The sequence below is a fragment of the Acomys minous genome (genome assembly GCF_964271855.1).
Source record: "Acomys minous genome assembly, chromosome: 17".
Lineage (NCBI taxonomy): Eukaryota > Metazoa > Chordata > Mammalia > Rodentia > Muridae > Acomys > Acomys minous.
Genome location: NC_140500.1, coordinates 31,866,233 through 31,883,992, shown reverse-complemented (window position 1 = coordinate 31,883,992; position 17,760 = coordinate 31,866,233). Strand labels below are relative to the sequence as shown.

General features: G+C 50.1%; 2 protein-coding genes across 3 annotated transcripts in view; one reads left to right on the top strand and one right to left on the bottom strand.

Moving 5' to 3' along the window:
* The window catches only part of ARPC4 (actin related protein 2/3 complex subunit 4), a 31,237-nt gene that overhangs the window by 3,682 nt on the left and 9,795 nt on the right, over positions 1–17,760 (top strand). Inside the window, exon 2 of the mRNA XM_084765911.1 lies at positions 16,812–17,016. Coding sequence (XP_084622037.1) covers positions 16,812–17,016 — 205 coding nt within the window. The remainder of the gene's footprint in view (positions 1–16,811; positions 17,017–17,760) is intronic.
* TADA3 (transcriptional adaptor 3) lies at positions 4,744–16,417 on the bottom strand. 2 transcript variants are annotated; one of them, XM_084765897.1, is made up of 10 exons: positions 16,131–16,417; positions 15,725–15,786; positions 14,517–14,741; positions 13,533–13,783; positions 13,306–13,411; positions 10,824–10,965; positions 10,592–10,695; positions 9,201–9,310; positions 8,453–8,638; positions 4,744–5,215 (listed from the first exon to the last, which is right to left on the bottom strand). In XM_084765897.1, the coding sequence occupies exons 2-10, from the start codon at positions 15,728–15,730 to the stop codon at positions 5,023–5,025; spliced, it is 1,323 nt and encodes a 440-aa protein (XP_084622023.1). In that variant the 5' UTR covers positions 15,731–15,786; positions 16,131–16,417; the 3' UTR covers positions 4,744–5,022. The 2 variants fall into 2 exon arrangements, with proteins under 2 accessions (XP_084622023.1, XP_084622024.1); XM_084765898.1 differs by lacking the exon at positions 15,725–15,786 and having other exon boundaries at positions 16,131–16,174.

Sequence of the window (17,760 nt, the reverse complement as noted above, 5' to 3'; positions counted from 1 at the left end):
TGGCTTCCAGTAAGAATTGGTCTGTGGCTGGAACTTATTCCTCCTCTTCCTAGGAAACCCATTTCCTCCAAATCCCACAAAGGAGGCCTGATTTGGCCCCGGTAACATGCGACATAGCTGTCAGACTGCTTAGAGGTAAGGCTGGAGATGTAGCTCACTTAGTAGAATGCTTGCCTAGCATACAAAAAGCCCTGGATCCCATCCCCCACAGCATACCTAGACCTGGTGCTGCATGCCTAATGCTCCGGTGTTTGTGAGGAAGAGGCAGGAGGATCAGATGCTCATCCCAAAAGTGAGCTGGAGACCAGACTAGGAGCATGAGGTTCTGCCTTAAAACAATGTGAGTTCAGTTCTCAGTGTCCCTGTCAGGCCATTCATGACCCCCTCTCACGTTAGCTTCCGAGGAGCAATGCCCTCTTCTGGCTTCTGAGGGCACTAAACTCATGTGCATAGACACCTATTTACATGTAATTAAAAATCTTAAATGTGGCTGGGCGTGGTGGCGCATGCCTTTAATCCCAGCACTCGGGAGGCAGAGGCAGGCAGATCGATGTGAGTTCGAGGCCAGCCTGGTCGACAAAGCGAGTCCAGGACAGCCAAGGCTACACAGAGAAACCCTGTCTCAAAAAACCAAAACAAAAAAACAAAAAAAACCTTAAATACAAACTAATAAAAAATAAAACAACAGCTGGGCATGGTGGTGCACACCTTTAATCCCAGCACTCAGAGACAGAGGCAGGCAGATCGCTGTGAGTTCAAGGCCACCCTGGTCTACAAAGTGAGTCCAGGACAGCCAAGGCTAACACAGAGAGACCTTGTCTTGAAAAACAAAAACAAAAACAAACAAACAAACAAAAAACAAAAAAAAAGAAGAAAGAAAGAATGAAAGAAATAAAACAATAAAAGAACTGTTTGCAGCACTCGGGAGGCAGAGACAGGCAGATCTCTGTGAGTTTGAGGCCAGCTTGGTCTACAAAGTGAGGCCAGGACAGCCAGGACTACAAGAGAAACCCTGTGTCAAAAAAATAAATAAATAAACAAAAAAGAAGAAGAAGAAGAAAAAAAGAACTGTCTGGGAACAGTGGCTGTGTATATAAAGGCTGCAGACACTCAGGAAGGCGTCACATCTCTGTGAGCTTTGCTGTCCTCTGTAGCCGGCACGGTGTTACTCACCTCACAGTAGGCAGTGTGCAAGGAACAGTGTCTGTGGCAGAGGGCTCAGCTCCATACCTGGCCTCATCGATGGGGAATAACAAACTCTCACAGCTACTCCTTGGAAGTGAAGGAACCAGGTCCTGTCAGTGCTTAAGCATGTTGCCTTCTATATATAGTGTCTACCTCTCTTCTCTCACACTTCTACCCAGTTTGGGGGCCTTGGTTCTCACCTCCTCCACAAAACTCTCTGTTCCTGGAACTCTCTACCCATGCCACCTACCATACTTATGGGCAGGTCTAGAGAATATGGAAGTGAATTGTTAGAATACGAGGTTTGTAAGCAAGGCCGCCACGTCTGGCTGCACAAAATGGGCTCTGCCTGAGGGAAGGAAGTGTTATTCCGGTCAGACCGTACTGGGACAAGGGTACAGAACAAAGAAGCACTGCCTCCCAGTCACATGGCTGAGTGTGTGTCCTGGCTCAACCACTTAGACCAAACAAGGTTGTGACTCTGTTTTCTTATAGTACTCTTACGATATGCTCAAGCAAGGTCAGAACAGCAGCTGGTACTTGGCTAATAGTTACTGAGTGCTTAATTTTTATTATTGTTGTTAGAGTCTTTGTTTCATGTGTGTTTGTTTCTTTGTTTGTTTCTAAGAAGATCGGAGCAGCCTGCGGACAATGAGTCACTATTGTCCCTGCAGAGAGCCTGATGTCATGCCCTCAGGCCCTTCCTCCATTTGTCCAAATGTATTCTTTTTTAAAAAGTTGTATTATTATGTATACAGTGTTCTAGCAGCATGTATACCTGCAGGCCAGACGAGGGCATCAGATCACATTATAAATGGTTGGAAGCCACTGTGTGGTTGCTGGGAGTTGGACTCAGGCCCTCTGGAAGAGATGGCTTCGGCTGTGGCTGGATCCAGGGCTCTATCTGCCTCCCACCTTCTACACTGCTTCTGAACTGGCCTCCTTCTCAGGGATTCTCCTCCGTGGCAAGAAAGTGGGTCACTGGGTGGTTTTGCTTCCTTTATTTGCTTTCTTTCTTTCCTCTCTTTTCCCTTCTCTTCCCTTTTTCCCCCTTCCTGTTGTGTCAGAGACTGGGCCTGATGTGGTCAATGCTATGCTCAAACTTGCTATCCAGCTGAGGTTGACCCTGGACCCTGATTTTGCTACCTCTACCCCCAGAGTGCTGGGACTACAGACTGCACCACCGTGTGCAATTCCAATTGTTTTTGAGACAAAGTCTCAAGCAGTTCATTCAAGCTGTTCTTGAACTTTCTAAGTAGATGAGGCTGTTCTTGAACCTCTGCCTTTCTTGCTTCTACTTCCCAAGGGCTGAGACTGTAGGCTCATACAACCATGCCAGACCCCATAGAGCAATTTAAAGGAAGGCCTGAGTGACCCAGGCTTAGTCACATGGCCATTTTTTGGACCAATCATTATGATTGGCTAAGATGGGCTAATGTGTCCACCCTAGTCTGACAGTGACATTCCCACAGAGAGATGCCACCTTTTTGTTTGTTTGTTTGTTTGTTTGTACAGTATTCTGCCTGCATGCCAGAAGAGGGCACCAGATCTCATTATAGACTGTTGTTGAGCCACCATGTGGCTGCTGGGAATTGAACCCAGGACTTTTGTAAGAACAGACACTGCTCTTAACCTCTGAGCCAAAGAGATGCAACCCTATTTAAAGATGGGGTCTCACTCACTGTATAGCCCAAGCAAGCGTCAAACCTGCAGCCTTGGCTTCCTCAGCCTTCTGAGTTCTGGGATTACAGGCTTTTGCCACTACAAACCGTTTGTCTCTCTTTGTCTCAGGCCACGGGTCATTCCCTCATGAAGCCTCCTCTTCTCCTTTCCCATACTCTGGGGAGGACTCACAGGGCAGATAGCACACTGTGCACACTCCTTGGACTGACTCCCAGCCCAAGCTATGGCGCAGTGTCGGTAGCCCCACCCTGCACTTGTTTCTTTGTTTTGTTTTGTTTTTGGAGACAGGGTCTCTCTGTGTAGCCTTGGCTGTCCTGGACCCACTTTGTAGGCCAGGCTGGCCTCAAACTCACAGCGATCCGCCTACCTCTGCCTCCCAAGTGCTGGGATTAAAGGTGTGCACCACCACGCCCGGCTCCTGCACTTGTTCTGCCTCCACTGTGGGTAGAACTTTGTGGGAATGCATGGCTGCAACTCTTGAGTAGGCCAGGTATCACCATGGCTCAGGCCTGTAATCCCAGCAGATGTATGTAAGGCAGAAGAAGAGAACAGCCACACGTTTCGAGCCAGCCAGGGTTCCTGTCTCAAAACAGAATTACTACAAGGTCCTAGTAGAGAGTGGTTTTCAACTTTCTTAATGCTGAGACCCTTTATTATAAATATAGTTCCTCATGTTGTGGTGACCCCCAATCATAAAATTATTTCTGTTGCTACTTCATAGCTATTTTTGCTCCTGTTATGAATTGCAATGTAAATATCTGATATGCAGGATGTCTGATAAGTGACTCCTGAGAAAAGGTGGTTCTACCCCAAAAAGTATGGGAACCTACAAGTTGAGAGCCACTGCAGTTGTTACCTTAACCCTAGAGAGTGTGCCAGAAATGGGTATGAGAGCCCCAGCGTGGACTTAGATAAGACACAGGGACATCTGAGACGAGGCTTGTTACTCCTGTGGGAGGCCATGGCCAGCTAGCTTTAGGTTCTCTTCAGGGATAGGCACAGATGAGCCATTTGGCCTTCGCTGCCCCTGGCTGCCCCCCACAGCTGGAGACACCAGTGATAACCATAGCCAGCACTGTGAAAATACCTCATGGAGCAGATGATCATTGGTGGCCCTGAGCAGTAAGTGGCTCTGAATGCAATCCTTCACCAGGAACCTCAGACTCCACCCTCCTGCCACCAGCATCCTCAGGAAGAAGTGCTCAAAAGTCCATATCATGGGGCTGGAGAGATGGCTCAGTGACTACGAGCACTAGCTAAGGATAGGGACTTGGGCTCAATTCCCAGCACCTACATGGCAGCTCACAAATGCCTGTAACTTGCCAGGTGGTGGTGGCACGCCTTTAATCCCAGTACTTGGGAGGCAGAGGCAGGCAGATCTCCATGAGTTCAAGGCCAGCCTGGACTACAGAGCAAGTTCCAGGACAGCCAGAGCTGTTACACAGAGAAACCCTGTCTCAAGGGGGGGGGGGGGACCCAGGTTTAATCCCCAGCACCCACATGGGCAGCTCACAACTGTCTATAACTCCAAGATCTGACACCCTCACACCAACGCACATAAATTAAAATTAAATAGAATATTTAAAAAAAGAAAAAACAAACAAATATCTATAACTCTAATTCCAGGGGATCTGACACCGTTACATACAAGCAGGCACAATACCAATGTACATAAAATAAAAATAATTAATTAAAAAAACATTTACTTTAAAAAAATGTCATAGGTGAGTTGCCACAAGCTGAGAGCCACAGAGCATGCCCTCCTGAACCTTTTTCACCTATCCAAGTCCTTCCTACCCCACAAATAATAGGTACTCAAAAATTATGGGTGTTTTTTGTAATTTTTTAAAAAACAAAACAAAACACAGCAGTCTCTTTATTCTTAAGTTTGTACTTTACAAAACCACAAAGAAGTCCTTGAGGGAGAGGTGTTGAGGAGATGGGAAGAGGGAAAGGTGACGACCAGGGCAAGCCCGCTCACGTGGGCACCAGGCAGACGCTAGGTCCGGGCCAGCACAGTAAGGCCTTGCATGCTGGCTGCACAACGCTCAGCTGAGTGGCCTGCGAGGGTTTCAGCCCTGAGACTGTTGTCATTTCACGGCAGCCTCCAGCCAAGGCTTCACAGGCCAGGGAGATGGGCAGCAGCAGGTGAGGCTACCCATCTAGGAGCTTCAGGATGCTCTCTCGCTCCTTCAAGGTCTTCCAGGCCTGGTCCTTTTCCTTCTTTGTGGGGGTGCGCTTCTTCTGCCGGGCAGCCATGATCTTGCGGAAGGCATCCATGACCTCATTGTCTGCCATGCGGACCCGCTGCCTCAGCTCCTGCCGGCTCACCTCCTCCTTGGCCAACCTGCGGGGACCACATGTCATGGTGATTCCATCTCCAGAGTTTGTTCCATCCCTTTTCTAGACTAAGCCTCCTCACAATCCCCCGAGGAGGCTGGCCCTTCTTGGCCTGTTTTGTTCATGGTCAATGTGCATAGATGCAGAACCACATTGACCTGGGATGGTAAGGCATTAGTTAAGTGCTCTAAAAAGGTTAAGTTAAGGCTGCTTATGGTGGGGGCACAGGGAAATCTCCACCTTCCTATCAAGTTTGCTGTGAACCTAAAACTAATCTTAAATGTTTTTTGAGATAGTCTCACAATGTAGCCGAGGCTAACCTGGAAATTACTCTATAGCCTTGATTGGCCCTGAACCTGAGGCAATCCTCTTGCCTCTGCCTCTCAGTTGCTAAGACTGTAAGTGTGAACTACTATTCCTAGCTTAAAAAGTAAAACCTAGAAGCCAGGCAAGGTGGTGCATTCCTCTAATCCTAGCACTCAAGAGGCAGAGGGAAGTAGATCTCTGAGTTCAAGCCCAGCCTGGTCTACAAAGTGAGTTGCAGGGCGGCCTTGGCTACACAGAGAAACCTTGCCTCAAAAATAAATAAATAAATAAATAAATAAATAAATAAATAAATAAATACTTTAAAAACACTGACTGCTCTTCCAGCAGTCCTGAGTTCAATTCCCAGCAACCACATGGTGGCTCACAACCATCTATAATGTGATCTGGTGTCCTCTTCTGGCCTGCAGGGATACAAGCAGGTAGAGTACTGTATACATAATAATGAATAAATAATTTTTTTTCAAGACAGGGTTTCTCTGTGTAGCCTTGGCTGTCCTGGACTAACTTTGTAGACCAGGCTGGCTTGAACTCACAGAGATCTGCCTGCCTCTGCCTCCCAAGTGCTGGGAATAAAGGCGTGTGTCACCACCGCCCAGCTGAATAAATAAATCTTAAAAAAAAAAAAAAAAGAACAGCCGATCTTCTGGAAGACCCAGGTTCGGTCCCCAGTACACACATGCTGGGTAACGACTATCTCTAACTCTAGTTCCAGAGGAGCCAATGCCCTCTATAGGCATCAGGCACACACATGGTGCATAGACATACTTACAGGCAAAAACATCTACATGCATAAAAATAAAGAACAGATATATATCTTTTTAAACCTCATAAACTTAACATACACATGCACATACAGCTAGTTATCACAAGTCTTGCAAAGTAAGAGCTATTATTTCCGTGTTACAGTCTGGAAAGACCAGCTGCAATTGGGCCCGAGCTCTCCCTCTCCTCGCATCAGCCCTTCTACGTGTTAGTGCTGCAGCTGTGCACGCGAGCTTCAGCCTGCTCTGAAATGGTGTATCTTCAAAGGCGATCTGTCTGCTGGGTGTGGACCTGACTTAGTTCCACTGAGGGTGGAGCTCAAGGTCGCTAGGAATCTAGCCGTCCTTGCTGCTCGGGCCTGGAGTGCCCTGCTCACAGTGCTGCAGCTGGAGCACAGCAGGGCCCAGGGCTGAGGTCCAGCCTTCTGAGAGCCCCAAGCCATTTCATCAGCACTCATTTCTGTAAGTACACAGCATTGCTTTCTTTCCTAGTTTGTCCTACCCTTGTTGCCCACTGCATCTGTAGTTTTCCCCTTGCCCTTGAAAGAGAACATGAACCAGAAAAAAAGGCTTGGATTCAGCCTTGCCTCAAATATGAGCTCAGCTCTCGACAGGATATGACTTTCTTTTTCTTTCTTTCTTTCTTTTTTTTTTGGTTTTTCGAGACAGGGTTTCTCTGTGTAGCCTTGACTGTCCTGGACTCGCTTTGTAGACCAGGCTGGCCTCGAACTCACAGCGATCCGCCTGCCTCTGCCTCCCGAGTGCTGGGATTAAAGGCGTGCGCCACCACGCCCGGCTTTTTTGGTTTTTTTCAAGACAGGGTTTCTCTGTGTTGCCTTGGCTGTCCTAGACTTGCTTTATAGACTAGGCTGGCCTTGAACTCAGAGATCTGCCTGCCTCTGCCTCCCAGTGCTGGAATTAAAGGCATGCGCCACCACGCCTGGCCTGTGATGGGTTCTTATGTGGGTGCTGAAGACTGAACTCTAGAGGTCAGTCAGGCTTGGGGGGCTGGAGAGATGGTTCGGAGGTTAAGAGCACTGGCTCTTTTTCCAGAGGTCCTGAGTTCAATTCCCAGCAACCACATGGTGGCTCATAACTATCTATAATGAGATCTGATGCCCTCTTCTTGCATACAGGTATATGTGTAGGCAGAGCACTGTATACATAACAAATAAATAAATCTTTAAAAAAAAAAAAAAGAGCCAGGTGTGGTGGCCCATGCCTTTAATCCCAGCACTCAGGAGGCAGGAAAGCAGAGGCAGGCTGTGAGTTCAAGGCCAGTCTGGCGTACAAAGTAAGTTTAGGACAGCCAAGTCTACACAGAGAAACTCTGTCTTGAAAAACAAAACAACAACAACAAAAAGCGGTCAAGCAAGCATTTTCCTCATGGAACTATCTTTCCAGTGCCTCTGTGGTATTTTAATTAAATAATGCCATAAAGAAAAACAAAACACACATAAAAAGTACAACACTGTGAATATTACCAAACTATACTTAATAATGGAGTCAGGGCTGGAGAGATAGCTCAGGGGTTAAAAGTATGTACTACTAGATTTCAGTTCCCACACCCATGCTGGGCCACTAGCAAACATCTGTAACTCCAGCTGCTGTAACTCCAGACACCCACATTCACATGCACAAACCCACACACAAATGAAATAAATCTAAAAACAGAATCAAATCCATTCACTAGTTAGTTTTGGGTGCTTAGAGCCCTGGCCCTGGACTTAGCAGCCATCCGGGACACAAGCCAGGGAGCAGGGCTAGCATGGTGCTCACTCACCTCAGGGACACAAGCGGGGAGCAGGGCTAGCATGGTGCTCACTCACCTCAGGGACACAAGCGGGGAGCAGGGCTAGCATGGTGCTCACTCACCTCAGGGACACAAGCGGGGAGCAGGGCTAGCATGGTGCTCACTCACCTCAGGGACACAAGCCAGGGAGCAGGGCTAGCATGGTGCTCACTCACCTCAGGGACACAAGCCGGGGAGCAGGGCTAGCATGGTGCTCACTCACCTCAGGGACACAAGCTGGGGAGCAGGGCTAGCATGGTGCTCACTCACCTCAGGGACACAAGCTGAGGAGCAGGGCTAGCATGGTGTTCACTCACCTCAGGGACACAAGCCGGGGAACAGGGCTAGTATGGTGCTCACTCACCTCAGCAGGTCGTGCTTCTTGGTGCGGTTGTGTGCACTGAGTGCCTTCAGCTCAGCCTGCCGTTTGCGCAGCTCAGCAAGGACCTCATCCTCTGAGTCCTCAGCAGGCCGGTCCTCAGACTCCAGGAGGCCCTGGGCAATCAGTTCCTCCTTGATGCGGCTCTCCAGGGACTTGGTATGTGGCACACTGTAGGCAAGGCCAGCACCTGAGTTCGAGGGCCAGCTGGAGAGCCCCCTCAGAGGGTCCTGGGGTTTCCTTTCACCTTGCGAACCCACTACAGCTACACATATGTTGCAGGCCTTGCTGTGTGTGAGTTGCAATCTTTTGATATATGTTCCCAAGCTTTTTCTTTTTAACTCTATGTAATCTTAAATGTATTTTGAGCACAACTGGGATCACTGCTTTCCCCTAATTTGGTACTCTACTGTTTTCATTCTTTTGTGCCAAGTATAATTCTGTAATAATTAGCAGTTCCAAGCTATTTTATATGTAGTTTGGGCACCGGGCCAGCCAGTCCCTTCAGGCGAGCACTCAGGTGCTCTCCAGGAGGAACGGAGCTAGGGTGATCAAGTCTGGACTAAGCCGTGTCCAGAAACGAGGCAGCACTCCCATGTGAGACTCCTGTGTTTGGCCAAATGGTCCTCAGCCTTTCTGCTAACAAAGACATGTCTCCCCACAGAGAGATGGGGGGGGGGGGGGGGGGGGGGCGCTGATGTCAAGTCTGCAGTGCAGATGGGCTATCACTCACCTGAAGGGCTTGTTCTGATTTCGGGGAGAGGTGCTTGCTCCGTCAGCCCCCGATTCTTTCCCAGACATGTCAGGAATAGGAGAGTCCTCCATGGGGGAAATAATATTTTCCTAAAGACCAGAGATGAGTTAGGAGAGAGCTATAACACCCCCATTTTTCTACTCTTCTCTGACACACAGTCTCCACAGTGGCGCACGCCTTTAATCCCAGCACTTGGGAGGCAGAGGCAGGTGGATCTCTGTGAGTTAGAGGCCAGCCTGGTATACAAAGCAAGTCCAGGATAGTGAAGGCTATACAGAGAAACCCTGTCTTGAGAAACAAACAAACAAACAAAAAAACAATCTGTCATCTTTTCCATCCCACTCATGTTAAAATGCCTCCTCCAAAGCTTTGATCATTCTAGAAATTTCTATTTTGGTTCGTGAGATTCCCTTTTTTGGGGGGGGGGAGACAAATATATAAAAAGAAAGGGACACAAGAGCAACAGTGATAGGCTAGCCCAGGCTTGCTAAGGCACCTGGCACTGTGGGAGGCATGGCAGGGGCTGGGAGATACATTTCCCAGGCTCCCCTGCAGTCAGATGGACTCGTGGGACAAATTCTCCAGTGGAAAGTGATCTAAGGAAGTAAGAGTCACAGTCACAGGCAGAAAGCTCCCTTACATACTCCTCCTTCCTCAGTGGCTGAGAGCCTGCTGCAGTGACCCAGAGTGCCCGGGCCAGGATGAAAAGCCACACACGCTGGAAAGCAATAAGCTGGAGTCTCTGCTGGGATAAGCCAGACTTTCCCTTCCTCTTGCCTCAGTCTACTCCAGACTGTTCCCTGAGAGAAAAACCATTGTGTAAACCGAGGCTAGGCTCAAAGGTGTAAAAGGGTGTTTCTAAGGTTAGGCAGGGGCATAAAGATGGAAACCCCAAGTGATGGTTTGAATCGTACCTGTACTTATTAGCTGGTGGTCTTACAAAAAGGGTCCCTTTTCTGAACCTCAACTTCCTCGCATGGAATGTGGAGCTAACATAGCCGGTGCCTTCAGTGAGAGGAGGCATGGGATCCCCCTTAACCAATGCTCAGCAAAGGCATCCGTGGAAGCCAAGTGTGGTGACGCACATCTGTTATCCCAGGGCTTGGTAGGCTGAGGCAGGAGAATGTCTGTACATTCTAGCTCAGTTTGGTCTATCTCAAAAAGCAAAACCATTAAACACTAGCACCCTTGTGTAGGTGTGCACTCATGTTCACACACTCACATTTTGGCTTTCTGGGATGGTTGGTCACGTGTAACCAGGCTGCACTTGAGCTCAGGAGTTCCCTGCCTCTGTCTCCCAAGTGCTGCTGGGATTACAAGCACATGCCACCATGCCCAGCTTGTGGTTCCCAGTCAAAAGGAGTGCTCACCTCTACCAGAGCCTGCAGTAGGCGCTGTGTCAGGGCACCAAAGGGACACCCATCTTCTGGCTGCTCATGCTGGGCCTCAGACTTCTTCAGCAGGGCATCCACATCTGAAGTGGACAGGGAGAGGGCAGGGTGCCTGAAGCTCTGAGAACTCAGAGCCTGGCCTGGCGTGGACAGGGGTGGGGGGTGGGTGGGTGGGGTGGATGGGGGTTGGGGGCGGGGCTGGCAGGTGTACCTTTTGTGTCCAGTTCAGTCAGCGGTCCCATGAGGCCTTTCTTCTTGTCAGCCACAGCTGCTGCTCGAGCCCCGTCCTTCTGCTCCTCTAGCAGGTCCTCCTGTGCCCAGCGCTGGGAGTAGTGTTTGCCCAGTGGGGGAATCTGCAGCAAAGAAGCTGGTCAACTCTAAGAGGTGAGCAGCGGCCACCTGAGCCTGGAGTGAGGGAGCTTCCCCTGCAGGAGGCACTGCCAGTGAGCGCTCCGTTCATTCTGTTTCTTTCTTTTTTTTTTTTTTTGAGACAGGGCTTCTCTGTGTAGCCTTGGCTGTCATGGACTTGCTTTGTAGACCAGGCTGGCCTCGAACTCACAGAGATCCGCCTGCCTCCACCTCCTGAGTGCTGTCATTCTGTTTCTCTCTACATTTATTTGTTGCCCAAGTCCCTAGCCCAAGGCCAAGGCTGGTGTCACAAAAGCCTAAGAAGATACAATCTCTCCACTCACAGTCTAGTAAGAGAAGCAGGTATATAAAGAGTGAACACAGATGGGTGTGGGAGCACACACCCGCCAGCTCAGCGCTTGGGAGCCTAAAGGACCACGAGTCTGAGCCTCTCTATAACAAACAAACACCCCACAATCGAGATGCATCCAGAGGCTGATATGCAATCATCAAGATATGAAGAATAAGCTGGGCCCGTGGCCCACGCTTGTAATCCAGCACTCAGGGAGGCAGAGGCAGGAGGATCTCTGTGAGTTCTAGGACAGCCTGGTCTACAAACTGAGTCCAGGATAGCCAAGGCTACACAGAGAAACCCCAGTGTTGAAAAAGAAAAAAGAAGAAGTATAAGGCAGGCATGGTGGTGCACACCTTTAGTCCCAGTACTCAGGAGACAAAGGCAGGCAGATCTCTGTATGTTTGACCCCAGGTACAGGACAGCCAGTGCTGTTACACAGAGAAACCCTGTGTGTGTGTGTGTGTGTGTGTGTGTGTGTGTGTGTGTGTGTGTGTGTGTGTGTGTAGGGGGGATGGAAGGCACCAACAAAAAGGTATAAAGCATCAACTACTGTGTTTATGAATCCTCCTGGTAGAGGTAATTCTTCTAAAGAGAATTCAAGGCAGGGATGACAGTCTTTTTTTGTGTGTTGCTTAAACTTCCTGCAGCCACACTGGACCACCTTTCCACCACTTCTTTCTTTGAGACAGGACCTCAAAGATGACCTCAAACTCACAGTTAGCTCACTGGTGACTGTAGCAGTTTTGGTCAGGACTGAATCTGGGCCCTTGTCCATGCTAAGCATCCGCTCTCCCACTGAGCACTCTCACTAACTCCATCTCTGGCCTCAGATAAATGGTTTTCAGACTCAGGTAAGTGTAACTAAAGCAGCCAAGGGACCTCAGAGGCACCAAGTGAGACCGCGTCCTTTATTGTTCTTGGAGAAAGGGCCTCAAACTTTTAAGCCAAGGCTGGCCTCACACTTGCCTCGGCTGTGCAAGTGCAACAGGTGTGAGCTACTGGGCCCAGCTTCCTCTTTCTGCTGGGAGTTTGGAAAAGCATCTTTGGTGGCAATAGCATGAGCTCGGGGCCTTGAAGAGTGAGGTGGTCTGTCAAGCTGAGAAGAGCTTGTGTGTAGACTGTGGTGTGAAACCAGCCAGAGGGAGACAAGTCAGGTACAGATGATAAATGCACCAGAAAAAGAGAGGTGTGGCCAAGGAAAACTGGAGAGGGTTTGCACAGAGGCACTTGGACTCCATCTCATGAGCACACCTGAGGTGGCAGTTGCCCTGTGGTGGAGTCTCCTCCTCACATACTTGTCTACTCTCTTTCACGGAGCATGTTTTATTTTTATTATAAATAAAATACTTTGCCAGGGACGTGTCTCTACTAGTAGAGAGCCTGCCTGGAACACACAAAACCCTGGACTCCATTTCAGGACTGTGTCAACTGGGCATGGTGGCACCTACCTGTAATCCCAGCACTAGGGAGCCAGAGGAAGAAGATCAGAAGTTCAGGGTCAGCATTGGCTATACAAAATTCAAGGCTAGCCTGGGATAAATGAAATCCAGCCTCAAAACAAACAAATGGCAAGAAAAACAAACAACTTTTAAGCCAGGCATAGCGATATGTTTGTGGTCCCAGACAGTTGGGGACCAGGCTGAGAGTGGTTGAATCCAAAGGTTCAAGGTCAATCTGGGCACCATAGCAAGTTCTAGTATCTTAGAAAAGAAATAGGAACTTAACTTTTATATGTTAAGTAATGAAAGAAAGCTGTTGCTGAAGTATAAGGGGAGGGGGGTTCAGAGGCTCTTTGGATAAGGGGGAGGGGACAGGATGGAACTTAACTGGGCTGAGGTGGGGGAACCAAGGGAAAGCCTCTATGTCTGCAGGGGGAGGGGAACAGGCAGCAGGCTGGGAAGAAAGGAAGTAGGTGACTGGGCTTTGCTACCTAGGATTCCAGGGCAAAGAGCAGCCCTCTTGTTCTGACTGAAAGGCTCAGGGTTTCTACCTTGTAATGTTCAGCTTCATCTTCAGGGGGCTTCAAGAGCTCCTCTAGTGTTCGCACCTCCTCACTGGTGATGTCGGCACAATAGGGCTCCACAGAGGCCCAGAACCTGCAGCAAGAAGCAGACGCTGAGTGGGCAGTCCTCCAGCCGTAGCCCTGGGCCTCCTAAGGCCCCACCACGAGACCCTGGGCTCCCTCTAGTTTCCCTTCCGTGTGCTCAGGCTCAGAACCTGTTGGGAGCATCATTCTTGGGGATCCGAGGCACGTCGATTGGGTCATCAGTGAATTCATATTCCTGGATCTTGGGCTGAACGTTTTTGGACTTGGGTCGTCCTGGCCCAGGGCCTGGCCCATGTCCTGTCTTCCCTTCCAGTTTCTGTTTCTTGGGTTTCCCATGTTTTGGGGGAGCACCAAGCTCATGGTCTCGACCCAGCTTCAGGAACCGTCGGTCACCTTTCTTATCCTGCCAGTCAGTAAGGATCTGAAACACGCAAAGACAGTCCCTGAGATGGAGACAGGGCCCTCCTTTGCCGCTATGGATAACTTGAGATCTAGAATTTGAGGTTATTAAGAAAACTATTCATCCGTCAAAGCCTAGTTCGTTCTCTGTGACTTTCTTACATGGATTAAATTGCAGGTCTACATTCTGATGGACCTGTGTCACCCAAGCTAGTCACAGACTGTTTGGCAGGAAGATTAACAAAATAAAAATTAGAAAAGGTTATGCCCCAGGGCATGGCTGATGGTGGTTCTTAGTGATGGTTAGCAAGACTCCCAACTAACCTTTATTTCTTTTTTTTGTTTTGTTTTGTTTTGTTTTGAGACAGGGTTTCTCTGCGTAGCCTTGGCTGTCTTGGACTTGCTTTGTAGACCAGGCTGGCCTCGAACTCACAGCAACTGGCCTGCTTCTGCCTCCTGAGTACTGGGATTAAAGGCGCATGCCACCACGCCCGGCCCTAACCTTTATTTCAAACATTAATCCCAGACAGAGCCTGGGAGCTCTGTCTATGCAAACAACTGACTCAGAAAGCTCCTAAGAAAGTCCAGGGACCACAAGTGGACTGTGCCCACCTTCTGAGGTCCAATTGGATGTCACTCCTTGCCCTTGGTATCTGCACTGAGACCTAACGATTCCCATTTGGATCTTTCTTCCCATCCATCCCATAACTTGTCACAGTCTGTCTCTGGTGATGTCCCCTCTGTGAGAGAGTCACCTGGGTTTCGGCTTCCAGTACACGCAGTCGCCTGCTTGCCGAGGACAGCAGTGTCTCAAGCTCCAGCTGCAGGGTGTCCAGCTCCTCAATACCAATGCCATCATCCTCAGAGCGGGCCAGCACTGCCGTGTAGCGGGGACAGACCTTCAGGTGGTCCACAGACTTGAAGTCATGAAACTGCAATGGGCAGTCCTTCAGCTCACTCATGGCCCAGGGGATGGGACCCTGTAAATTAGAAAGGAGGCGGCGGCCATTGGATGGGATAGAATCCCAAGAAAGGAACCAGGCTTCAGTGTGCTTGTAGCTAAGGATGGTGGCGGGGCTCCTGTCCATAGAGCCCTGACAGCACACCACGCTGGGCCTGGCTTCACTGAATTATGCATATAACTTTAGGCAGGGGGCCTTTTTTTCCCCCATGCTCTTCTTTTTCTTTCCTTTCCTTTTTTTTTTTTTTTTTTTTTTTTTTTGGTTTTGTTTTTTAAGGCAGAGTTTCTCTAGGTAACAGCCTTGACTGGCCTGCAACTTGCTCTGTAGACCAGGCTGGCCTTGAATTCAGAGATCCACCTGCCTCTAGCCCCAGGGTGCTAGGATTAAAGCTTGCACCACTACCACCTGGTTTAGTTCTTTCTTTGACAAAGGAAACAAACTCCGAAAGGGAATGCATACATGCCTTGACTCCTAATTGCAATTTATTGTCTTTTTTGTTTAGTTCAGGTAGCACTGAACCCAGGGTCTTGCTACATCTTCTGACTTTTTTTTTTTTTTTTTTTTTTTTTGAGACAAAGTCTCATTATGTAGCCTTGGCTGGCCAGGTACTGGCTATATAAACCAGGATGGTCCCAAACTGGGAGCCAGCTACCTGCCTCTACCTCCCAGAGTATGCACCACCACACCTACCAGTCTTTTTTACTTTTTTTTTCTTTTGGAGACAGGTTCTCAAACAACCCAGGTTGGTCTCAAACTAGCTATGTAGCCAAGGATTTGCTTCCACCTCCCAAGTGATGGAATTCCAGGCATGCACCACACCTGGTTTACACAGTGCTGGGGATCTAAGGCCTTGTGCACGCTAGGCACAAATTCTCCAAACCGAGTTACACCCAGCCCCCCTCATGAATTTTTATTGAGATAGGCTCTCAATAAGCTGCCCAGGCAGCCCTTGAACTTATGTTCCACCTGCTTCATCATCCCAAGTAGCTAAGTTTACAAACCTGCATGTTTAGGCCGGTCTCCTAGTTGCAATTTGCACCACAGTAGTCTCGAACCTGCAGCACTAAGGGAGAGATACCAGTGCGCCCTGTCTTCCCAAGTCCTCTGTTTTCCAATGTTGGGCTGTTTCAGGCATTCTATCTTACAGGGTTCTCCCAGACTCTCCTTGTCTCATCTCGTTCTACCTTTGCACCTTCTCTGTGTCCCGGGCTAGTTTGGAACACGGGCTAGTCAGGCAGATAGTTCAGAACTAAGTCGCAGCCCCTTTTCTTCTTATGTGCCCTTTTAAACATGTTACTCAACCTGAATCTCAGCTTTTTTTTTCCCCAGGACAAAAGATGATGCCTCAGTCCGTTTCCCCAACTAAAAAGTATGAATCTGTAAAATGGGGGCATCAAGAGTACCTACCTCCCTGGAATGTTCTGAGGATTAGGAGGTGATGCTCGTCAAGTGCCCAGTTCAGTGCCTAGCACAGAAGTGGGACTGCTTAATGGCTGGCTCCACCTGTGTGTCGCCCCAAGATCCCGCCTCCAGGGTCCTCGTCCTCTAGGGAGCCCCTAGCATAACCCCCGCCTCTCCTACCTCCTCTCTGCGGCCTCCTCCAGGCCCCGGGCCGCAGGAGGGGGCGGGGAGTTCAGGGAGAACCGAGCAACCGCCCCGAACTGGCTATGGGCGGGCCCCCTGCAGTTGACGCGAGGGCGGGGACACAGCCAGCCCACTGTGCCCTGTGGGGGTGGGGGGTCTAAGGCCACCTACGAACCTCCGGGAGGTGGAATGCTAGGCCTGAAGAGTCACCTAGGAAGCAGCCCGGGGGTAGGGTGGGGCTCAGAGCCGAGAGCTCAAGGGACTGGCTGCCTGGCTGAGCGCTAGGGCTGCTAGTAGGAGGAGACCGGAGAGGATAGGGGAGCACCACCGGAAGAAACGTCGGGCTTCTTAGGTTCGGCCTGTCCTAATTTGGTGCCCAACCCGAGGTCGGGCTGTACCATTGTCACACGGGGCAGATGCTACCACCAAGCGACAAGAACCAAAAGCGCTGGCGAGAGATGTATGGAGAGTCAAGGGGCCGCGATTGATATTTTGTCACTTCAGGCCATCTACAGATCTCAGCAGTCCCAGAGTGAAATCGCCCCGGAGATCTGAACGTCGGTCATCTCTTCCTCCCCGGTCCTTCCCGAGATGGTCCCTCCCGGAAGTGCTGGTGGAGACTGCGGCTGCGCCTCTCGCAAAAGGGCAGGCGTCGCGGGGCCGGGCACTTCCGCACTTCCGCTTTCCGGTCCAGACAGCGCCCGCGATGGTGAGAGACCCGGGGCTGGGGGGCCTTCTTGTGTCTTGGGTGGAGAGGCTGTAGGTCTGGGGGAGATGCTGGTTGCCGCTTGGGCTTGGGGCCAGAGGTTGCCCTGGGATAAGGGGGCACGGTGAGGATGGGGAGGCAGAGGGTGGGGCGAGAGCCGAGGTGAGGAGGAAGGAGAGAGCTGGGAGGCTCTCTGGGCAGGAGCAGGCCCCGAGACTTCCAGGTTGTGCACCCCAGGCAGGAATGGCCTCTCCCCAAAGTTCGGAGGAGGCAGGAAGAGAGGGGCTACTAGGCCAGTGGTGGCGGCTTGCCGCCGAGATAGGACCGCTGAGAAAAGCAGCGCTGCCTCCTCTCCATCCACGGTAGATTCATTAAGTTCACCTCCTTGTCCCCGCCTGTCTTCTTGATCTCACGGTACTCCGATGCAAGTGTCCACTTCTTATTACCTTCTTGGTTGCTCCAGCCTTGCTTCCAGCACCCAGTGAAGGTTCTGTGGTGTTGCCTCCAGGTTCAGACTCCTTCCTAGTGCGGTACCGTGTTGACATTACTGTGTGTAAACGCTGATAAGTGCTGGTCCTTTCCTTCCAGGGGCTGCTTAGCTTTGGTATCTCTGGGTGTTCCGCCTGGTCAGGTTCCCTCTCCTGCTGCTTTCTCTGGTCAGCTCTGATGACCTGAGTTCTGAAGACTGGACTGTTTGTCGCTCTCCGGTGGTTCTCTGTCTGGAAAGTCACCTTGAAATTGGGCCCT